The sequence below is a fragment of the Rana temporaria genome, chromosome 12 (genome assembly GCF_905171775.1).
Source record: "Rana temporaria chromosome 12, aRanTem1.1, whole genome shotgun sequence".
Lineage (NCBI taxonomy): Eukaryota > Metazoa > Chordata > Amphibia > Anura > Ranidae > Rana > Rana temporaria.
This window is the reverse complement of record NC_053500.1, coordinates 38,003,634-38,028,799: the sequence shown is the minus strand read 5'-3', so window position 1 is coordinate 38,028,799 and position 25,166 is coordinate 38,003,634. Positions and strand designations below refer to the sequence as shown.

Here is a 25,166-nt window from a genome sequence, read left to right as displayed (position 1 = left end):
AAGGACGGGAGAAATCAGTCTGTTTTTTCAGTAACTGAGATGAAGGCTTGGGCCCCCCCCCCCCCACAGTGCTCGTGGAGTCCTTCCTGCAACTCGCTCTTCTCCGTGCCAATGGGGATGCAGGGGAAGGAGCAGATCGGGCAGCTATGGTTGTGTGAGCGCTCGCATTATGCAGTGTCAGCGAGCAGAGGGAGGGGAGAGGAATCCCCTACAGGAGCTGACTGGGGACGCTCTCCCTCTCAGGAGAGACTGTGTTACTCCAGCGATGGCTGGCAAAAAATAAAAATAAAAAATGGGGTCGCCATTGCTATGAATTAACCTAACAATAAAAATACACAGTATGCCCATGCTTATTTGCTTATTAGGCAAAACTATAAAGCACAAAAGAGCACAATGGCATGAAAACTACTTTGGGTTGCCCATTGTTTTTAGATCTTCCTTTAATTATACTATAGATCGTGGATCACATTTATGATTGATTTCACCTCACTTCTGTTTCAGGAGACCAATAAAATGTTCAAATCATTCAGAAAAGGTTTTATGATCATTTTGTGTTGTACAGTTATCCTGGTGTTTAGATACATCGTTCACCTAAACTTCAGACAGGTAGGTTATTTTTTGTAGAACTCACACTTAAATTGTGTCTGTGGATAAGGCTTAGTGTAACAGTAGAAATATTGACCATTTCCCATCAGCTTTTGGACTTTCACTTTCTCAGTGTAAAAAATAATCTGGCACCTGCCTCTGGAAATATTGCGTACATTGTCACAGCAATGAAGAGCAAAGACATCGACCAACAAATAACCAAGATAATGACTATGATAAACGCTACAATCCCCCAAAAGGACACCATGCATTTTAAAGAAACCACCAGCGCACTGAATAGCATATCAATCATATTGAACTATAAACCTAATTATTGTGTTGGAGACACCTTGATTGTTCAGGTTGAGATGTTCAGTCATTTGGGAAAAAGAAAGACTTATGGAGGAGACTTCTTACAAGCCCGGATCTTTTCACCAAAGCTTGGAGCTGGAGCTTCTGGAAGAATCGAGGACTTCAATAATGGAACTTACAATATTTATTTTACATTATTTTGGGAAGGACAAGTACAAATATCTATTCTCCTAGTGCATCCCAGTGAAGGGGTCGCTCTGCTGTGGAAAGGGAGGAACATGGGATACAATTATATTGGCTTCACCGGATTATTTATTCATAAAAAACAGGAAGTAAATACAGAATGTGGATTTTACTTGAATTCCCAACAAGAAGAATGTGAATATACAAACAGAAAATATAGAGACGTTTTCAACTGTATCAAGTTACCAGCAATACCCTGTGAGGCTTTCATATCATTAAAAGGTTGGAACAGGCATTATACGTACCTCAGCAACGCAAACAAGACTCTATTATCCCTGTAAGTACTCCCTACGGTTACTTTTTATTACTGGCATATGTTGCATTTCAGTTTATGAGGCTCCAAACCTGTTGAGAGAAGGTGTTGCTAAATGTATTTCCATGTTTTGATAGGATTCATTAAAAGTAGGATTCAATTTTTTTTAGGTAAACCTGTTGCAAAACTTTTCAAACAATTCAAAACAATCATATGGTAAAAAAAAAAACATGTACCAATTAATAATGCCTTTTTAAAGAGGAAGTAAACCCTGATGGGTTTTACTTCCTCTTTATTTCTCTGCAAAGGTAAAGCATAATGGGCTACTATGTGTCGCATAGCACAACACTCCACACCAGGGAGAAAGCCTCGCATTATTGTGTAGAGTTACAGGCAGAAGAACATGAAGTGAGAATTTCTCAGAAGAAATAGGGACATTTAAAAGCAAAATCGAAGGATAAGGTAAGTGAAGGAGGACTACACTAAGGTAAAGGAAGCTATTTAGGGGAAAACATTTTTACCTTTACAGCCACTTTAAGTACTGTACTTATTTCTCATGCGCTCAGCTCCCTCCTAATCCCCCTGCCAAAGAACCTGCTTTGCATTAACTTTACACGTTAGAAAGCTGCTGACTCACTTCCAAGAAGGGTGTGGGGTAAGCTGACCTACTGAGAAAACCACTTGAATAACTTCAGCACATCTAATGTGAAATATAAGGATGAATTTCTCCACATAGACTGCAGCTACAGAAGTCTGTAAAGGCTTGTTTTGAAACAAATTACCGTCTTGATGAAAATATTTAAATAGGCAAATGAGTTTGCCAAAGGTTAAAGCGGGGGTTCACCCTATAAACCCAAAAAAAAAAATATTTTTTCTTCTACCATAAAATCAGGCATTGTAGCGCGAGCTACAGTATGCCTGTCCCGATTTTTTTATCCCCGTACTCACCGTGTACTCGTACATGGAAGATACCGACTCCCCTCTGGGAATGGGCGTGCCTATGGAGATGGAGGATGATTGACGGCCGGCTCTGGCGCGTCACGCTTCTCCGGAAATAGCCGAAATAGGCTTGGCTCTTCACGGCGCCTGCGCATAGCCTGTGTGCAGGCGCCGTGAAGAGCCGAGACCTACTCCGGCTGTCTTCGGGGAGAGTGACGTGCCAGGGCCGGCCGTCAATCATCCTCCCTCTCCATAGGCACGCCCATTCCCCGCGGGAGCCGAAATCTATAATGTACGAGTACACAGTGAGTACGGGGGTAAAAAAATCGTGACAGGCATACTGTAGCTCGCGCTACAATGCCTGTCTCGATGGTAAAATCGTGTCACTGAGGGTGAATTACCGCTTTAACTTTAATTCAAAATTGCATATTAAAATGATTAGCAGATCAAAATGTCTGATGCAGTATGCAAGACACTAAACTATGGTTTAAAAAAAGAAAATTATGTTTGAGTATGAATTCGTAATGCAAAAAAGTAACTTATTTTGCTCTTAGACTCCAAATCTTTAAATTTCATTTTTTTGGTGTTGTGATCTGACTTCCTGTCAAATTCATGATCCCACTGTATGTAGGACCATGTATTACTGTACACAGTTGTGCTCATAAGTTTACATACCCTGGCAGAATTTATGATTTCTTGGCCATTTTTCAGAGAATATGAATGATAACACAAAAACTTTTCTTTCACTCATGGTTAGTATTTGGCTGAAGCCATTTATTATCAATAAACTGTGTTTACTTTTTTTAAATCATAGTGACAACAGAAACTACCCAAATGACCCTGATCAAAAGTTTATATACCCCAGTTCTTAATACCGTGTATTTCCCCCTTTAACATCAATGACAGCTTGAAGTCTTTTGTGGTATTTGTGAATGAGGTTCTTTATCTTCTCAGATGGTAAAGCTACCCATTCCTCTTGGCAAAAAGCCTTCAGTTCCTGTAAATTCTTGGGCTGTCTTGCATGAACGGCACGTTTGAGATCTCCCCAGAGTGGCTTAATGATATTGAGGTCAGGAGACTGAGGCCCCTTACACACGACCGAACATGTCTGCTGAAACTGGTCCGCGGACCAGTTTCAGCAGACATGTTCGGTAGTGTGTAGGCCCGAGCGGACAGGATTCCAGCGTACATTTGCCCGCCGGGACTTTTTCCAGCGGGCAAATATTTCTGAACATGTTTTAAAACATGCCCGCTGGAATCCTGTCCCTCGGACATGTTCGGTCGTCTATACAGACCTACCGTACATGTCCGAGCGGCCGCCATCCCTCGAATTCGTCGAATGACCTTGACGCATGCGTGGAAGCATTGACCTTCCTGCGTCGCGCACGTCGCCGCATAATCGTTGCGGTGACGGCGCGGACACGTCACCGCGCTGTCTGTCCGCGCGGATTGTCTCAAATTTCTGTCTGATGGTGTGTACAACCATCAGACAGAAATCACCGACCGGACATGTACGATGAAAACGGTCCGACGGACCGTTTTCAGCGGACTGTCCGGTCGTGTGTACAAGGCCTTAGATGGCCACTCCAGAACTTTCACTTAATTCTGTTGTAGCCAATGACAGGTCCACTTGGTCTTGTGTTTTGGATCATTGTCATGTTGAAATGTCCAAGTACGTCCTATGTGCAGCTTCCTGGCTGATGAATGCAATTTTTTGATAAATACTGCATTCATCTTGCCATCACTTTTGACCAAAATATCAGCGATCCACCTCCGTGTTTCACAGTAGGAATGGTGTACCTTTCATCATAGGCCTTTGTCGACTCCTCTACAAATGTAGAGTTTATGGTTGTGGCCAAAAAGCTACATTTTCATCAAATGACTTTGTGCCAGAAGGTTTGAGGCTTATCTCTGTGCTGTTTTCATTCTTTTTTATTTTTTTTTCAGGAAATTCAAAAATTTGGAAATTTGGAAATTCGGAATTCGGAAATTCAATAAATTCGGAAATTCAAAGATCCAAAAATTAGAAAAAACAAAAATCCCCAAATTCTAAATAATATTTAACTAATAATAACTAACTATTTAATCATAGATATTGGAATGTTCTTTCAATTTGTCTGTTAGTGAACGCAACGAATACAAATTTATCTGAAGTTACGAATTATCCGAAAATAAATAATGCTGCATCTAATCAAATGGAACAAAACTAAATAATAATAATATGTTTTTATATTATTATTATTATTATTATTATTGTTGTTTATTATTAATTTGGTACTTTCCATTCGTTTAGATATGGCATTCAGGGATAATTCATAACTTCGGATACATTCGTATTCGTTACGTTCAAACAGCCAAATTTGAAAGGAATCTCCAATACCTATAATGTAATAGTTGAATTTTCTGATTTTTGTTCAGATTTTCGTTCTCTTGAATTTTTGGATTTTCATCCTTTTTTTTATGATTTCTAAATCTCCGATTTTCTGAAATTTCGGATTTTTGAATTTCCATTTTCCAAATTTTCGAATTTCCGAATCTTCCCATATTGAATTTTCAAATGTTCAAATGTTGAATTTCCAGATTTTCAGATTTCAAATTTCCGAATTTTCGGATTTAGAATTTTAAAATTTTCACATTTCTAATTTCCGAATTTCCAAAATTTTTAATTTCCGAAATTTTGATATTTCTGATTGAATGAATTTGTCTAAATTTGTTAAAAAAAAAACAAATTTGGAACTAAACAAATTGCACATGTCTAGTTGTGATTATGATTTAAAAAGAGTAAACACAGTGGCCCGGATTCAGAGAGCAATTGCGCCTGCGTAACCATAGTTACGCAGCGCAATTGCTGACTTGCTCCGGCGTTACGAATGCTCCTGATTCAGGAACATCGTAACGCCGACTGCAGCCTAAAATCTGCGTGGCATAAGGCTCTTATGCCACGCAGATTTTAGGCTGCATTCTTGCGATGACCGCTAGGGGGTGCTCCCATTGTGCTCAGTGTATAGTATGCAAATTGCATACTAACACTGATTCACAATGTTGCGCGGGCCCTGCGTACGCAAGTTACGGAGTTTCCGTACGGCGTCTTTAGCGTAAGGCTGCCCCTTCTAATAGTAGGGGCAGCCAATGCTAAAGTATACCCGCCGTTCCCGCGTCGTGAAATTTGAATTTCACGTTGTTTGCGTAAGTGATTCGTGAATGGCGCTGGACGCCATTCACGTTCACTTTGAAGCAAATGACGTCCTTGCGACGTCATTTGCCACAATGCACGTCGGGAAAGTTTCCCGACGGCGCATGCGCTTTACGATCGGCGCGGGAATTTAAATGATTTAAATGATAATGATAATTTAAATGATTCCCGCCCCCTGCGGGATCATTTAAATTGCGCGCGCTTACGCCGGGCAATTTTGCCGGCGCGCCCTCGCAATTTACGGAGCTACTGCTCCGTGAATCGAGGGCAGCGGCGCAAATTTGCGGGGGCGCAGGGCAACATCGTTGCCCTGTGCCTCCGTAATTTATGCGCAAATCTTACTGAATCCGGGCCAGTGGATTGATAATAAATGGCTTCAGCCAAACACTAACCATGAGTGAAAGAAATGTTTTTGTGTTATTCATATTCTCTGAAAAATGGCCAAAAAATCATAAATTCTGCCAGGGTATGTAAACTTTTGAACACAATTGTGTACAGTAATACATGGTCCTACATACAGTGTCTACCCGAACCAGTGTCCACCCGAACCAGTGTCCACCCAAACCAGTGTCCACCCAAACCAGTGTCCACCCGAACCAGTGTCCCCATTGGAAGATTACCCTTCTGTTTTTTTGACAACCCTAAAAGTTTTAATTTTATATTCTGTCTAAGGGATAATAGTCACTAGATAAAACAGATTGGGTGAATACACCGGGTACACAGACACACCTAAAACCCTAGAATATAAGGTGCTGGATCATTCCTGATCATTCCTGCTATTCATTCTTGATACAGTAAAACCTTGGTTTAAGAGTAACTTGGTTTGAGAGCGTTTTGCAAGACAAGCTACATTTTTTAATACATTTTAACTTGATATACAAGTGAGGTCTTGATATACAAGTAGTGCCATGTCACAACTCAGTATAAAAGAGAAGAGAGGAGCCTCTAAGGCCCCGTACACACAAGAGGATCGATCCGCTGGAATTGATCCGCGGACCGGTTTCAGCGGATAGATCCCCTGGTGTGTACGATCCAGCGGATATTTTTTCCGCTGATTTTTTCCCCCGGGGATGGATTTCCTTAACATGCTAAGAAATCTATCCGCTGGAATCCAGTCCAACGGATTGATCTGCTGGTCTGTACAGACTCACCGGATCAATCCGTCCGAATCCATCCCTCGCATGTGTCGTAATGATTCGACGCATGCGTGGAAGTCCTTATATCACAGAGTCGCGCACGTCGCCGCGTCATTATCGCGGCGACGGCGCAACACGAGACGGCGCAACCATGAGATCAAAATCCGCCAGAGGATTTATCCGTGGAAACGGACCTCCGGACCGTTTCCGCGGATAAATCCTCTCGTGTGTACTAGGCATAAGTGTAGCAATATGGTTACATTTAATGAAGGTACAACATTTAGCAACATATTGCTACACTTATGCCGTGTACACACGATCTGGCTTTTGCCCGGCCAAATCACATTTTATGGTTACACAACCTATTGCTATAATCTTTTTATATGGACTATAAACTGAAGGACCTATGAATAAATGGTTGTGGAACGAATCACTTGAGCTTCCATTATTTCTTAAGGTGAAACATGCTTTGATATACAAGTGCTTTGGATTACAAGCATGTTTCTGGAACGAATTATGTTTGCAATCCAAGGTGTTACTGTACTTGTACAGGTGAAGATTTATTTTGTTGCGGTTCAGGAAGTAAAGGTCATTAGTTAGCACGTACCTTGAGTACAAACTGGTTTGGCTGGAGGAGAGTGCCAAACACTTTGTAAAAAAAATACAAAAACTGTGTTTTATTAACATTTAGTTAAAGTCAACATGTTATGGCGTTGCAAAGGCTCCATTTTATCAAGACTTGGCAAATGCTGAACAATAAAACTTATGCTGGGCTGATTTAAAGGGGTTGAAAACTTAATTTTTTTTCCTAAATAGCTTCCTTTACCTTAGTGCAGTCCTCCTTCACTTACCTCATCCTTCCATTTTGCTTTTAAATGTCCTTATTTCTTCTGAGAAATCCTCACTTCCTGTTCTTCTGTCTGTAACTCCACACAGTAATGCGTGGCTTTCTCCCTGGTGTGGAGTGTCGTGCTCGCCCCATCCCTTGGACTACTGGAAAGTCAGGACGCTCTCTACATTGCAGATAGAGAAAGGAGCTGTGTGTAAGTGGGCATCCTGACTCTCCTGTAGTCCAAGGGAGGGGGCGAGCACACCACTCCACACCAGGGAGAAAGCCTCCCATTACTGTGTGGAGTTACAGACAGAAGAACAGGAAGTGAGGATTTCTCAGAAGAAATAAGGACATTTAAAAGCAAAATGGAAGGATGAGGTAAGTGAAGGAGGACTCCACTAAGGTAAAGGAAGCTATTTAGGGAAAAAAAATTGTACCTTTACAACCCCTTTAAATCAGTCCAGCATACGTTTTATTGTTCAGCGTTTGCCAAGCCTTGATAAAATGGAGCCTTTGCAACGCAAAATTGTACTTTTACAACCCCTTTAAGAGCAAATTAAAGGATCTGCTTCAGAATCCGGTTCAGGCAAATTGTTTGATTTGTTTTTTATTTAAAGTATTTAAATATTCTTACAAGGTGATTATTTCCCCACTTAGTCCTGCTCCAGGATTTATGCAAAAATTGGGACAGCGCCTCATTTATATTTGTTACATGTTCCAATTCACATAGCATAACTTTAACCCCTCCACGTCTAAGGGTAAAACAAATGTTAATGCCTGAGCACAATTTTGCAACTTTGACATGTGTTAGTAAAACTTTACACATCATCACAACTACTTTGTGCATTCAGGTGGATTATACCTTTGTTTTTTATTTTATTTTTCAGGAAAAACTGGGCTTTCATTTGGTGGTAAATGGTAATGGCTGTCTCCTGTTTTTTTTTTATTACCAAAGGAAAACTTGTCCAAAGCATTATTTTTTTTTTAAATTTAGCTGTATATTTCTTGTTACTGTCATAACCTACCACCAAAGAACAACCCCAAATAAATTCTATACTAAAGTCTCCCGCACTACCATGCATATTGTGAACAAAATTCAGTAAATAATATAATTGATTGCTGCAGATGTTGTCGTGTTCCCACACCAAAAAATGTCATATAAATAAATAAAACTCAAAACTGCAATCAAACAAAACTGAGCCCTGGTTCACATTGATGCTACTTTGAAATCGCGCGACTTCACTTGAATTAGTGCGATTTCAAAGTAGCAAGGTCAGTGCGATTTCAGCTGCTACTTGATAGACATCTGTGTGGTTTCATTCACAGATGTCTCCTTGTAAACAAGGCAGACCGCTGACCTGTCAGGCAGCAAAAGAGAGATCCGTGTTTCAGCTAAGCTGAAACACGGATCTCTCTGTTTCTCCAGTGTATCCGTCCCCTACACAGTTAGTAAGCACCTCCCAGACACACCCTTGATCACTCCCTGCCAGTGTAAGTGTCCAATTGCTAAAGTGGTTGTAAACCCACTTTTTTTACTTTTGCCTACAGGTAAGCCTATAATAAGGCTTACCTGTTGGTATAAAGAATATCTCCTAAACCTGCACAGTTTAGGACACATTCCCCTCGCAATGCGCCGCTGATTGCAGCGGCGCATGCGCCGGGGGGATCCTCAGCTGAAGGGCCGGCCCCGCCGACCCATGGCGGAAAGGAAATCTCCCACGCGCATGCGCGGGAGTGACGTCATCGCTGCTCCAGCCAATCACAGTGCTGGAGCGGCGATAACCGGAAGACACGCTTGGCTCGGCGTGGACCAGGTAAGTTCCCTACCTCGTTCCGAGGTAAGTATTTCATAATGAGCTAATATGCGGTGCATACTAGCTCATTATGGCTTTTGCCTTGCAGGTGTAAAAAAAGGTATATGCGGGTTTACAACCGCTTTAAGTATGCTGCAGCATTTGTAGCGGCTGACTTTTAAAAAAAAAATCTGAATTCCGCTTTAACCAGCTGGTTTATCAAAAAAACTGAGAGATCCCTGCATCAATACAAGCAATGTTGATGCTGGGAACTCTCCTGCTGAGGCTTTGTATTCTGAGAGGGATGACTCCCTATATATAATTATGGGGTACAGAATAGGGAATGTAGAGCATGGCATATGGATTAAGGCCCTAGGGAATATGGAATGTGCAGCATTGCATACTGAATAATGCCGCGTACACACAACCGTTTTTCGGGGTGGGGGGTTATGTCATTAAAAACTATTGTGTGGGCTCCAGAGAATTTTTCACGAATTTTTCACGATCTAAAAATTTTCGGACATGCTCTATTTTTTCACTACGTTTTTAACGTTGTCGTTTTTAAGGTTGTAAAAAAATTGTCGTGTGTGGGCTTTAACGACGTAAAAAAAACGCGCATGCTCAGAAGCAAGTTATGAGACGGGAGCGCTCGTTCTGGTAAAACTAGCGTTCGTAATGGAGTAAGCACATTCATCACGCAGTAACAGACAGAAAACCGCAAATCGTCTTTTACTAACACAAAATCAGCTAAAGCAGCCCAAAGGGTGGCGCCATCCAAATGGAACTTCCCCTTTATAGTGCCTTCGTACGTGTTGTACATCACCGCGCTTTGCTAGAGCATTTTTTTTTTCACGATCATGTGTAGGCAAAGCCGTTTTAATGATCGGCTTGAAAAAAATGTAATTTTTTCTAGACCCTTAACCACTTCAAAACCGCACGCCGTCATATGACGTCCAAAAAGGGTATCTGTTATCCCGGGTGGACGTCATATGATGTCCTGTAGTTTGTGCGGTGATATCTTAATGATGCCTGCACCTAGAGGCATCATTCAGATATCATTTTGTTCCGGCAGCGATCCTGCGCACCTGTCAGGACCATTAAGGTAAGTACTCACCGAGGCCGAGATGCTGAGGGCGGCTCATCTTTGCGACCCTGTGCAGACCACTCCCTGGAGTTAGAACAGAGGAGGGACGGCACAAGGAGGCACCGGTGCCGGGAACTGGTAGGCAGACTTGGTGCAGCTGACGAAAACAGGGCAGGTGCAGAGGACTGGAGACAGTCGTTGATCAGGCAGGAACAGGCAGGTAAGTCCAGAAGGGACCAACAGGAAACAAAGGCAAATCCGGGTCACAAGCCGTGGGTCAGGAGTTGGAGAGATCAGAGGAAGTCCGTGAGAGCAAGCCAAGGTCAAGGGGCAGGAGACAACAGCAAATCCGATAAGCAGGCAGGGGTCAAGTGTAGGAGACGGCAGAGAATAGTCAAGGTCCAATCCGGGTCAAACAGGTCAGGGTATTCAGGTTTCAAGGTTCTCTCACAGGGTAAAGCTGACAACGAACCAGCAATTAGCAAAGGGGAAGGGGCTGGCTTAAATAGGCCGCACTGGCCACTGATTGGTCCACAGAAGTACAGGTTCAGAACCAGGCTCCAACGGACAGCACACAGACTAGAACTGAGCAGTGGCTCAGAGACAAAGAGCCGGACCTGAAAATGGAGAGGTCCCAGGTTCGATTCTACCCAGAACCAACTGGGGAATGTGACCATGAAAGGTCTGTGCCCTGACAGCACCATAACAATCATAGCGGCGGTTCCGCCGCTTGATTGTTCTTATAGGCGGCGTTGAGGGGACATCCCCCCCTCCCGCCACCATCCGGTGCTTCTCCGGGCTCTCCTGTGCCATCGGAGGCCCGGAGAGATGGTCAGCAGTCATCTCTATGACCGTCGGAGGCCCGGGCGCAATGTGATGACGTCACGCACGGGTACCCATAAGTAAACAAACCGCAATTGCGGCTAGTAAGAATGAGATCTGTGAATTTTTTTTCACAATCTCATTCTTTCCAGCCTGGAGGAGAAATGTGGGGTCTTATTGACCCCGCATCTCTCCTTAAAGAGGACCTGTCACACACTATTCCCATTACAAGGGATGTTTACATTCCTTGTAATAGGAATAAAAGCGATCGAAAATGTTTTTTTTTTTTAAAGTGTAAAAAATAAATAAATACGTAAAAAAATTAAAAATTTAAAATAAAAAATAAATAATTAAAAGCCCCTGTCACCGGTAGCTCGCGCTCAGAAGCGAACGCACACGTAAGTCTCGCCCACGTATGTAAACGTCGTTCAAACCACACATGCGTGCGTTAGAGCGTGTGCAACAATTCTAGCACTAGACCTCCTCTGTAACTCTAAACTGGTAACCTGTAAAACTTTTAAAGCGTCGCCTATGGAGATTTTTAAGTAACGAAGTTTGCAGCCATTCCATGAGTGTGTGCAATTTTAAAGCATGACATGTTAGGTATCTATTTACTCGGCGTAACATCATCTTTCATATTTTACAAAAAAATTTGGCTAACTTTACTGTTTTGTTATTTTTTAATTCATGAAACCATTTTTTTTACAAAAAAAGGCGTTTGAAAAATGATTGCGCAAATACCGTGCAAGATAAAAAGTTGCAATGACCGCCATAATGTTTGGGGCTTCTGAGTAATTTTCTAGCAAAAGAATGATGATTTGTACATGTAGGAGAGAAGTGCCAGAATAGGCCCGGTATGGAGGTAGGTTTTAAAGCCCTGTATTGAAGTGGTTAAAAACATCATTTTTTAGAACCCGAAAAAACGGTCGTGTGTACGCGGCATTAGGCTTTGTGGCATAGGGAATATACTGCATGACATACGAAATGAGGGGTGTAGTATAGGAAATGACACCATCACATATGGAATGAAGGGGTGCAGAATAGGTAATGTGCAGCACGGCATACAAAATAAGGCATTGTGGCAAAGGAATTGTATATCAGAGTGAGACAGCAGAAGGTAGTTATAAATCACCTTTAAACTGGCTTACTTTTGTTCAGGCTAACCCCATCCAGATCTCCATCAGCATATGTGGGCAGTCAGAACCCCAGGGAGATGAGATGTGTCAGGTGGAAGATTTGCTGTTCTAGTCACACTGGTCAGACCCCCATCAGCACGGGTCCTGCACAGGATATGACGGGTCACTCAATCTTGCTTTCAAATGTAAACAGAGACGCCAGCAGAAGAAGAATTTTACTACTTAATTTCTTGGCCACAATCTGCAGGTCATCAGTCTGGGCCGCAGGAAGTGAGTAGTGGAAGACTTCTTCTGCTGGCTTCTGTGTTTATAAATGGCAGTGGCAGTCAGGGAGCTGTCAAATCCTGTACGGTCCTGTTCCAGTGGAAGCCTGGATAAGGTCAGATGACAGACTACCCCTTCACCTCCAACCCCCCTCTTGCACCAACTACCTTCCTGTCCCCCCCAATTATCATAAAACTAATTATAATCCATTTCTTTATCAGTGTAAATAGCAGTGTAATGTATCACCAATGATACAGCACCGGTAGTGGCAATATTAGTGATTATACTTCAAATTCAGTGAAGATATGCACTGTGTTGGGATCCACTTCTCACCCCCCGTCGCCGCCCATTGTCTCCAGCATAGGGTAGCTAATGGCAAATGTATCAGCGGTACCTCAACGTCAGGCTAGAATGCCTGCAATCTCCCCTCTCCTGCTTGGTGCCTGCTGGTTCTGACACCCCTCACAGTTTTGTAAATATTTTATTATATCGTTTCATGTGACAACACTGAAGAAATTAGACTTTGCTACAATGTAAAGTAGTGAGTGTACAGCTTGTCACTGGCGTAGGAAGGGGGGGGGGCAGGGGGTGCTGTTGCACCGGGCGAACCATTTAGGGGGGCGACTTTCCGTGCCTCCTCCTAATTTTAATTTCCCGTGTCACCGGATGTTCCGAGCGGCCAGCGTGTAATGTGTAATGTCCAGCGCCCTGTGATTGGGCATATGGGGGTCATGTGAGGAGTGGGGCTGGAAGTCCCGCCTCCGCACATGACCGCCATACGTCCAATCGCAGAGCGCCGGGAAAGTCTGAAAATGGCGGCGGCCGGCGGGAGACGTCAGGCACGGAAAGCCGCCGGCGCCGTCTTCCCCTCCGCTCTAGTGCTCTGCGGTACGGCGCTGCCACTGTGTGGAGGGGAGTTGCAGCATGGAGCGGGCTGCGGGTGGATAGTGCTGGCGGCCGGCGGGGAAGAGAGTCGGAACTCCGTCGGAAGCAGTTCTGCATATCCAGTGCTGGGGTCCTGTCCGTCCTGGAGGAGTCTCTGGAGAAGAGCAGACACAGGTAAGGAGGACTCAGAGGATGGACTTCTACTGTAGGAGTTAGGTGGGTCAGTGTCAGTGCAGGGGTCAGTGTCAGTGTAGGGGTCAGTGTCAGTGTAGGGGTCAGTGTAGGGGTCAGTGCAGGGGTCAGTGTAGGGGTCAGTGTAGGGGTCAGTGTAGGGGTCAGTGTAGGGGTCAGTGTAGGTGTCAGGTCAGTGTCAGTGTAGGTGTCAGGTCAGTGTAGGTGTCAGGTCAGTGTCAGTGTAGGTGTCAGGTCAGTGTCAGTGTAGGTGTCAGGTCAGTGTCAGTGTAGGTGTTTTAAAAAAAAGCTCCAAAATATTTAAGTCCCCCACGTTTATGCACATATAAACGTGGATGTTTATATAAGGGGGGGGGCGAAATTTTTTTTTCGCCCCGGGCGCCCATAACTCTGGTTGCGCCACTGCAGCTTGTATAACAATGTACATTTCTGTCCCCTCAAAATAACTCAACACACAGCCATTAATGTCTAAACCGCTGACAACAAAAGTGAGTACACCCCTAAGTGAAAATATAAAAATTGGGCCCAAAGTGTCAATATTTTGTGTGGCCACCATTATTTTCCAGCACTGCCTTAACCCTCTTGGGCGTGGAGTTCACCAGAGCTTCACAGGTTGCCACTGGAGTCCTCTTCCCCTCCTCCATGGCGACATCAGGTAGCTGGCGGATGTTAGAGACCTTGCGCTCCTCTACATTGTTTTTGAGGATGCCCCACAGATGCTCAATAGGGTTTAGGTCTGGAGACATGCTTGGCTTGTCCATCACCTTTACTCTCAGCTTCTTTAGCAAGGTAGTGGTCATCTTGGAGGTGTGTTTGGGGTCGTTATGTTGGAATTCTGCCCTGAGGCCCAGTCTCCGAAGGGAGGAGATCATGCTCTGCTTCAGTATGTCACAGTATATGTTGGCATTCATGGTTCCCTCAATGAACTGTAGCTCCCCAGTGCCGGCAGCACTCATGCAGCCCCAGACCACAACTCTCCCACCACCATGCTTGACTGTAGGCAAGACACACTTGTCTTTGTACTCCTCACCTGGTTGCCACCACACACGCTTGACACCATCGGAACCAAATACGTTTATCTTGGTCTCATCAGACCACAGGACATGGTTCCAGTAATCCATGTCCTTAGTCTGCTTGTCTTCAGCAAACTGTTTGCGGGCTTTCTTGTGCATCATCTTTAGAAGAGGCTTCCTTTGGGATAACAGTCATGCAGACTAATTTGATGCTGCGTATGGTCTGAGCACCGACAGGCTGACCCCCCATGCCTTCAACCTCTGCAGCAATGCTGACAGCACTTATATGTCCATTTCCCAAAGACAACCTCTGGATATGACGCTGAGCATGTGCACTTAACTTCTTTGGTCGACCATGGCGAGGCCTGTTCTGAGTGAAACCTGTCCTATTAAACGGTTAGACGCTCTTGGCCACCGTGCTGCAGCTTCAGGGTCTTGGCAAACTTTTTATAGGCTATTTTTATTTAGAGCAACAATTCTTTTTTTCAGATCCTCAGAAAGTTCTTTGCCATGCGGTGCCATGTTAAACTTAAAGTGACCACTATGAGAGAGTGAAAGCGATAACACCAAATTTAACACAACCTGCTCCCAATTCACAGCTGAGACCTTGTAACACTAACGGGTCACACGACAACGGGGAGGGCAAATGGCTAACTGGGCCCAATTTGGACATTTTCACTTAGGGGTTGTTGCCAGTGGGTTAGACATTAATGGCTGGTGTTGAGTTATTTTGAGGGGACAGCAAATTTACACTGTTCTACAAGCTGTACACTCACTACTTTACATTGTAGCAAAGTGTCATTTCTTCAGTGTTGTCACATGAAAAGATAGAATAAAATATTTACAAAAATGTGAGTAGTGTTGAGCGGAATACGCCATATTCGATTTCGCGATATATCACGAATATATAGCCGAATATTAGAGAAATATTCGCTAAAATCGAATATTCGTGATGTTTTATCCAAATGAAATTTTTACGAAATTTTGCTATTGCGAATGCGAAAATAATTGCGAAATTTTGACACGTGCGGTAGGAGAACTCTGATTGGCTCATTCTGAAATCGAATATTCGTGATATTTTATCGAAATTTCGCAAATGCGAAATTGATTGCGGAATTTCGACAACTGTGGTAGGAGAACTCTGATTGGCTCCGATGCAAAAGAAGGACGGAGAAAATAATCGCGCAATATTCCTATTGCCGAATATTCGCATTGCGAATATTTGGCAATATAAAATGTTTGCTTCAGCTACTCGGCCCAGTGTCTCTAATCATACCAGCAATGCTTTTAGACGTCGATGGAGATCACTAGGATGTGATCTGTTTTAAAAATAAAATTGAAAAAATGCGAATATTCGGAATAGCGAATATTGGCCGCGAAATTTGAGATATTCGCGAATACTCGAATATGCCATATTCGAGCCGAATATTCGCAATATGAATATTCGTGAGCAACACTAAATGTGAGGGGTGTACTCACTTTTGTGAGATACTGTATGCATACAATGAAAGCATATCAGCACCTTGGAAATAATAAATGTATTTCTTATTTTTTTCATTATTTTTAAAGGTCAAACACTGGCAAAGAAATTCCCAAAAGAGTTGGAAGTATCAATGTTTTAAAATGCGCAAGTAAGTCTATATTTTCATATTGTTTTTATTTATTTATGTGTACCTTTAATACATTTTCTATTACTTCCCTTGCACATGATTGGGTATTCAGAGTGAACACAGGCTCACCTTATTACCTAAGGTGAGCCTGTGTTCACTCTGAATACCCAATCATGTGCAAGGGAAGTAGTAGAAAATGTATTTTGTTAGTTTATAATTGGTTGATTGGAGTCAACTTAGCTTCAGTTTAACCAATTGCTGCCCGCGCTATAGCCGAAAGATGGATACATTGTGGACTTCCAATGCCCCCTTGCGGCGTACGGGCGGTGCGTTCTGTGATCACGAGTCCTTTGGACTCAGCTGATCACAGATTGGGGTACAGGGCCAATCACAGCTGCCAGTTAGCATGTGACCAGCTGACAGCCAATGAAAGCTGATCACTGGATGAAAGCACAAGACGGTTATTGGCTTTTCTCTCCTCACAGCATGAGGAGAGAGGAGAGAGCCAATAACCGGCTTGTGTTAGGGAGCTGTGTTCTGAGTATCAGTGCAGTTCCAACATTGCCCACCAGTGCTGCCAATCAGTGCCCATCAGTGCCTCCTCATCAGTGTTACCTATCAGTGCTCCCCATCAGTGCTGCCTATCAGTGCCCATTCTCAGAGCCAACTCATCAGTGCCAATCAGTGCCACCTATCAGTGCAGCCTCATCGGTGCACATCAGTAAAGGAGAACAATTACCTGTTTTTTTATTTGTTTTATTTGTGGTCTGTTTTAGTTTGTTTAGCAAAAAAATAAATACCACCAAAATAAAGCTCTATTTGTGTGAAAAAAATATAAATGTCATATGGGTACAGTGTTGCAGTGCGCGCAATTGTTATTCAAAGTGTCACAGAACTGATAGCTGAAAAATGGCCAGGGTAGGACGGGGGTAAAGGTGCCTAGTAGGCAAATGGTTAATTACTAAGCTCAGTGACTATTCATGGTGACAGCCTTTACTTCTTTAGTAAATCAAACTTAGTAACCTTAGCAATTATGTCTGGGTCACCTGCCTTTAAAGGGCCAAAAGGCAATTGGTTGTTCTGTACCACTTGTGGTATGCCCCAATGTGTCACACACAATACAACCAATAACCCATAAGCATCTAACTAACCACTCCACCTACGTATGATAAAAAGGCATTTACGGCTGGCCATGTTCCCAATCCCTGCAAAGAGATTCACCTTCGCTATTTGTCCTTGTGGCCATTGTCCCAGGATGGAAAGTGGGTAAAAAAAATAAAAAATTACACAGTTGCCACCAGAAGAGGAATAGGTGAGAGCTTATAAATGTCAGAGGTTGAATCCCCTCAGTTTGGGGAGATGTCCAATCACTTCTTGTTGTGTATTTGGGGCATAAAGTAAGGCAGACCTCATAACTGTCCCGGTTCCAGCCCTGGGTTCTACTCAGTAGTGGTATCCTTAATGGAATCAATGTGTGTTCTCAAACACAGCACCAATTGAGGATTCCTGGGAGAAGATCTGGCTGCAATCTCTGCTCCCCCCTCCTCAATGCAGTCACCAGTTGTTAGGACCACCGGCGTCCTAGCAACTGATGACATCATTTGCAGACCTCTTGGCTCTGCCCCCATCTTCGACTCCCGATCCTGCCTCTCAGTGGCACCTATCCCAACTCTCGGCAGCTCCAATTCTTTCTGCCAGCGGTTCAATCCCATGTGCCAGTGGCCCCCCGATCCTCTCTGCCAGCAGCCACGATGCCGACTCTCAGCAGCTTGTGAAAGGTAAGCGGAACTCTTTCTCACACAGAAACGCTCCACCTGCTTCTGTGTGTTTGCGCCAGGCACCCAGAGGGGGCATGGCCCATATTTTCTGGTGGGTGCCCTGGGTCCCAGCTGGGGTGGGGGGCATTAGTAAGAGAGGAGGGTGGAATTGGTGAGAGAGCTGGGGGGGCATTAGTAAGATAGGACATCCTTTTTTCCCCACAAAGAGAGCTTTCTTTTGGTGGTATTTGATCACCTCTGCGTTTTTGTTATTTTTATTAGTTTTTTTGCGCTAGAAACAAAAATAAAGCGTCAATTTAAAAAAAAAAGCTATATTTTTTTACTTTTTGCTATAATAAATATCCCCCAAAAATATATAAAAAAACATATTTTTTTCCTCAGTTTAGGCTGATACATATTCTTCTACATATTTTTGGTAAAAAAATTGCAATAAGCGTTTATTGATTGGTTTGCGCAAAGGTTATGGCGTCTACAAAATAGGGGATAGTTTTATGGCATTTTTATTAATATTATTTTTTACTAGTAATGGCAGCGATCCGCGATTTTTATTGTGGCTGCGACATTTTGGTGGACACATCAGAGACTTTTGCCGCTATTTTGGGACCATTTACACAGCGATCAGTGCTATAAATATGCACTTATTAGTGTGTAAATGTGACTGGCAGTGAAGGGGTTAACCAGGAGGGGGCACTGAAGGGGTTAAGTGTGTCCTAGGGATGTGTTCTAGCTGTAGAGGGGGCTGGGCTACGTGTGTCAAAACACTGATTATTGCTCCTGATTACAGGGAGCTGTGATCAGTGTCCTGTCACCAGGAAGAATGGGGAAATGCTTGTTTACATCAGAATTCCCCCGTCCTTCCTCTCCGTGAGACGATTGCGGGTATCCCCGCAGACATCGAGTCCGCGGGACCCACGATCACACTCACGGAAGTTTGCAGCAGGCGCGCGCCCACAATGCTGCGTCTTAAAAATGACTATATATACACATCGATCTGCCCAGCCATTCCATTCTGCCGACGTATATCGGCGTGAGCTGGTCGGCAAGTGGTTAAGCCCCACCCAACATTAAGACTCTGGCCACACCCACATTTTGCTGTTACGCACTTACTCCCTCAACTGTCCCTCATTCTGAAGTTCAGAATTTGGGAGGTATGAGTAAGGGGAACTCTCACCAGCGGCGGTCCATCCATAGAGGGCGCTGGAGCGCCGCCCCCTCTGGCTCCGCACCGCCACTGAAAATAGCATACATTCATGCATTGCATGAATGTATGTTATTATTGCCAGCCTAGCTACCGCTGGTCTTATTCAAGGTGGCCGGACATTGAGCGCCGACCACCTGAATAACGGCAGCTGGTTGGCTGTGCGGAAGTGCCTATCAGAGCTAGCGGCTCTGATAGGCTTTTTATGTACAGCCCTCGTCCTCCCGGATGTCTTATCCAGGGAACGTACGGGGTGCGTTCCTTGGATAAGACTGACGGCCGTCTCAGCCAATCAGGTTCGCCGATTCTGGTTATCGGTAACCTGATTGGCTGAAGCGTCACCAAGGTGGGAGAAGAAGACATCGAGGGACGTCGAAGGATTAAGGTAAGTGCATTTTACAGGGCACAGCGGCGACGATGGGCACAGAGGCGACAAAGGGCACAGTGGCATCAATGGGCACAGTAGTGACAATGGGCACAGTGGCAAAAATTAAAGGGCACAGTGACATGCACAGTGGCAACAATGGGCACAGTAGTGGCAATGGGCAGAGTGGCATCAATAGGCACAGTAGTGACAATGGGCACAGTGGCGACAATTTAAGGGCACAGTGGTGACAATTGGCACAGTGGTGACAATTGAGGGGCATAGTGGTGACAATTGGCACAGTGGCAACAATTGAGGGGCACAGTGGCTGCGTTTGATGGCATGGCATAGTGGTGACAATTGATGGCACAGTGGCTGCATTTGATGGCATGGTACAGTGACTGCGTTTGATGGCATGGCACAGTGACTGCGTTTGGCATGGCACAGCGACTGCGTTTGATGGCATGGCACAGTGACTGTGTTTGATGGCATGGCACAGCGACTGCGTTTGATGGCATGTCACAGCGGCTGCGTTTGATGGCATGGCACAGTGGTGCGAATTGATGGCATAGTGACTGCATTTGATGGCATGGCACAGTGGTGATAATTGATGGCATAGTGGCTGCGTTTGATGGCATGGCACAGTGACTGCATTTGATGGCATGGTACAGTGGTGCGAATTGATGGCATAGTGACTGCATTTGATAGCATGGCACAGTGGTGATAATTGATGGCACAGTGGCTGTGTTTGATGGCATGGCACAGTGGTGACAATTGATGGCACAGTGGCTGCGTTTGATGGCATGGCACAGTGGTGACAATTGATGCCACAGCTACCACTGACTCTCACCAATGAAGAAACAGAGAGCAATAAGAATCTGTCAGATGTTTCAACATTTTCCAACTCCAAGGGTCTCTAACCACAGCCCACGGGCCACATCCGACCTGCTGCAAGATTTTATCTTGCGGTAGGGCCAATGACATATCCCCAATGTGCACAGATTGAGGATTCAGGTCAGTAGAGGTTTCCTATAGTCTCTGAATCCATCTGAGGGGCTCTGATGAGAACCCTGATGTAAGAGATCACTCTTTGTAATGGGGACTCTGATGGAGACCCTGATCTAATGGGAGACCCTAATGCAAGGGGGGACCAGATTTAAAGAGGGGGTCATTTATTTATTAAACTGTTTTTTTTTTTTTTCTTTGACCAGCGAATATTTGTAAAATATACTATGTGATCTTCATACAGAAAAGTTTGGAGACCTCTGCTCTACTCTATTCAAAACAACAACAAAAATGTGGTTCTACTATTATGTTTTGTTATAGATTCCCTTTTAAAATTCATAGTGATATTAATGTGTACTAAAAAAAAGACAAAAATAACTTTTTGAACCTAAAAAATTCTGTTACCAATTCTTTTTCAGAAACTCCTATGGCTGTGACTTCAAAATGCCAAATTGGGACCTCTCTTCCCTTCCCTAGCGGTTATTTCCTAAACAACCAATGGTTCCCAACGCATTGCAATCTTTCTACCTTTGAGCCCTTGTTAAACATAAATAAATGTTTGGCTGGCAAAATGATATATTTGATGGGCGATTCAACAATGCGCCAATGGATCGAATTCTTCTCAGATGTCCTAAAGAGTAAGTATCCTTGTTGTGTTGGAGAATTCGAAAGTATAACTCCATGGAACATATGACTTAAATAATGAGCTTCTAATGCCGCGTACACACAACCGTTTTTCGTTTTTTTTTTTTTATGTCATTAAATATTTTTTTATATAAATTTCTAGCGGCTGCGCTTGGCGGCGGTTAATGATGAGATGTGAGGTTCGAGCACTCTGGCCCTTTACATTACACAGCACCCTGCGCCCCTTTACATTACATAGCACCCTGCACCTCTGGACCCCTTTATATTACACAGCACCCTGCACCTCTGGACCCCTTTACATTACACAGCACCCTGCACCTCTGGACCCCTTTACATTACACAGCACCCTGCACCTCGGGACCCCTTTACATACACAGCACCCTGCACCTCTGGACCCCTTTACATTACACAGCACCTTGCACCTCTGGACCCCTTTACATTACACTGCACCCTACACCACTGGGCCCCTTTACATTAAACAGCACCCTACACCTCTGGATCCCTTTACATTACACAGCACCTTGCACCTCTGGACCCCTTTACATTACACAGCACCTTGCACCTCTGGACCCCTTTACCTTACATAGCACCCTGCACCTCTGGATCCATTTACGTTACACAGCATCTTGCACCTCTGGACCCCTTTACATTAAACAGCACCCTGCACCTCTGGATCCCTTTACATTACACAGCACCTTGCACCTCTGGACCCCTTTACATTACACAGCACCCTGCACCTCTGGACCCCTTTACATTACACAGCCCCGCACCTCTGGACCCCTTTACATTACACAGCACCCTGCACCTCTGGACCCTTTACATTACATAGCACCGCACCTCTGGACCCTTTTACATTACACAGCACCCTGCACCTCTGGACCCTTTACATTACTTAGCACCGCACCTCTGGACCCCTTTACATTACACAGCACCCTGCACCTCTGGACCCCTTTACATTACACAGCACCCTGCACCTCTGGGCCCCTTTAGATTACATAGCCCACAGTTTGTTACACAGACACCCCCCCCCTAACAGTTCTGGACCCCCTGCATGTTACACAGACCTCCCTCCCCAGTACAGACCCCCTCCCTACAGTACAGAACCCCCTCTACATTTCAGACCCCCCCCCTACATTTCAGACCCCCTCTACATTTCAGACCCCCCTACATTGTGTTTAGCTGGTTAGTGGGCATGGTGGAGGTGGGAGGGAGTGGGCGGTCATTTACTACTATGTATACACCCACATATGTGACTCTATAGTCACATGGGTTGCTCGGATGTGATAGGGAGAAAATGCTCAGCATAGAAACTCACAAAAAACTGAGCATGTGTAGAGTTGCCACCACAGCTGCAAAATTCCTAGTTTTGGGGACATGGACAGAAGGGAGAGATTGAGAGCAGCACGAGCAACCAGGTTTGTTTTTTTTGCAGAATACAGAAAGCTAATCCCATAGTGACTGAGCATGAATACCATGTAATACACCATTTACTGATGGTTTTGTTATGATGTGGGTTTAGCGACACTTTAAGGACCATGTCTGGTCATAAGGGGAAGATTAGAGATGGGGATGGAGTATTTTTTATTGCCACTAAAACCCTGTGCCAAACATTACCAGTTTTAAAGTGCAATGTGCCATTTACAAAATGGCTGAAATAGCTAATCATGAGTTGATATTTTATATTGAATAATAGTTTTTTCAACTTTAAATTATTACTGTTCTTGTTGATGTTTAATTCTGTGTACTTTTTACGAAACAAAAAAAAAGTTTGGAAGCCTGGAGTCTTCTACTTAATGATAATTCAATAACTATATAATTTTGGTGGATTTTTGACAAAGTCTGTAAAAAACAAAAAAATTGCCCTTTCATCTCTTTCAGATCTGACATTTTTTGACACTCCCAGACCTGGTTGGCACAAGACCCATATGGCATATGACTTACAAAACAACATCTACATTCAATGGAAGAAACATGGACATCCGTTTGTAGCTCCAAACTTCTACAGTGTCAGAGATCACTCCTACATCGGCAGTGAACTTGACCGACTTGCTGGTGGCTCCAACACAATTGTTGTGATAGGTGTAGGACAGCACTTCCGGCCCTTTCCCTTCCCCCTTTTCATCAAAAGACTTCTCAGCATACGAAGTGCCATAGAGAACTTATTTTTACGAAGTCCGGATACAAAGGTTATCATAAAGTCTGAGAATACCAGGGATTTTGAGCAAGATGTTGAGCGATTCAGTAATTTCCATGGTTATATTCAGTACCTCTTATTAAAGGACATCTTTAGTGGACTTAATGTTGGGATGATAGATGCTTGGGACATGACCACAGCATTGGACTCTAGAGATCTCCATCCATCGGAGCATGTTGTTAAAAATCAGATCAACTTGTTTTTGTCTTATATCTGTTAAAGGAAAAATTTGGGCTCAGTTGAAAAAACTACATACTCACTTCTATGCTGCAGCATCAGTGTCACACTGCAGCTGTCCCATGCCACCTCTGAGCGATCAAATGATCGCTGAGCACTCAAGACTGCTTGCGGGTATTGTCAGTCACCACTGTAAACTCTGCTTCTCCAGAACTCACTGGAATGCCAGGGTAAGAAGAAGGAGGCCTCTGTTTTTCAGCTATGGGCTGAAAAGCAGGACCAGTTGTCAAGCAGGCAACTGGGTGGATCCTTACAAGGTGACAGTGTCTCTTAAAGGTTCAGGTTAGGGTTAAGCCTAGTACACATGGGCCAAATGTCGGGCAACATTGGCTAGTTCAATAAAAACCGGCTGACATTCGGCCCATCTTTATGGCAACCAGTCCGACAAAAGCCAGTTGAAGGGTCATGACATATAGAAACAGAGGGGGAAGAATTTCCCAAAATAATTCTTCAAAAAGGAACTACCGGTATTATGAAACTAAAAACCTTTTAGAAATTTACACATGATACTAACAATTAATAAATATGTAGGTACACCCACCTCCACCACATTTATCTAAAATTAAACAATTGTCTTTACGGCCACCACAAACAGACTCAATGATCATGCAGGGATAGTTCTCTTGATACAGTCCTAGTGCAGAAATAATTGAATAAAGATAATAGACACTCCACTGAGTATGTCAACCTAGGTAATTGCCAGTATAGCGAATTCATGCATTTGGCTCCCTTCGGCTGGACTGGAGATTACTAATGCAAACCTTACACACGGAATAAAGTTTTCTGTTGAGACAGTCCATATAAGTTGAACACAGAATCACTATGAAACTTATGGATATTGAGATGGCAGGTGAGTATGCGTGCAGATAAAAAAAATCCCCAGCCAAGATGGGGATAGATAACAGCTCACCATTTTGCCGCTTGTCCAGCGTCAGTCTCATCCAAGTCCTTAAAACAGCGCCAACATGCCACCCGTGTGTGGGCTTGGTCTAGGCCACTAGGGATGGGGGGATGTCTTCATCTGGCATTCAGGGCATCAGGTATGCAGGTGTTGCAATCTCATTCCGTAATGCACAGAGGTGTATACGAGAATCTTTGAAGAAACTCGGGTCACGAGTGAAAGAAATTAGCATGACGCCATTACTCTCCTCGCTGTGAGGGCAAGGACTATCCACCCACCAGACAACCCTCTCCGGAACCCCCCGCCCCTTCCAGGGGACTTCCGGGAGACGCTGCAAACTACATACCAGATTCTCGTATACACCTCCGTGCATTACCATATGAGACGGAAATGCCTGCATACCCGATGCCCTGAATGCTGGATGAAGACATCCCCTCGTCCCTAGTGGCCTAGACCGAGTCCACACACGGGCGGCATGTCGGCCCTGTATTAAGGACTTGGATGAGACTGACGCTGGACAAGCGGCGAAATGGTGAGCTGTATCTATCCCCA

General features: G+C 44.1%; 1 protein-coding gene across 1 annotated transcript; it reads left to right on the top strand.

The window, feature by feature from the left end:
- Window positions 1–289: 289 nt before the first annotated feature.
- Window positions 290–23,724, top strand: LOC120918736 (NXPE family member 1-like). The gene is made up of 5 exons (XM_040330460.1): window positions 290–606; window positions 696–1,417; window positions 16,252–16,313; window positions 21,057–21,275; window positions 23,161–23,724. The coding sequence occupies exons 1-5, from the start codon at window positions 472–474 to the stop codon at window positions 23,694–23,696; spliced, it is 1,674 nt and encodes a 557-aa protein (XP_040186394.1). The 5' UTR covers window positions 290–471; the 3' UTR covers window positions 23,697–23,724.
- Window positions 23,725–25,166: the final 1,442 nt, after the last annotated feature.

What these genes read in the sequence shown, in the direction of transcription:
- LOC120918736 (XM_040330460.1), top strand. Translation starts at nt 472, where the DNA reads ATGATTGATTTCACCTCACTTCTGTTTCAGGAGACCAATAAAATGTTC. An exon ending in TTCACCTAAACTTCAGACAG is followed by an intron (nt 607 to 695) that starts GTAGGTTATTTT and finishes ATTTCCCATCAG; the next exon opens with CTTTTGGACTTTCACTTTCT. An exon ending in CTTCTCAGATGTCCTAAAGA is followed by an intron (nt 21,276 to 23,160) that starts GTAAGTATCCTT and finishes CATCTCTTTCAG; the next exon opens with ATCTGACATTTTTTGACACT.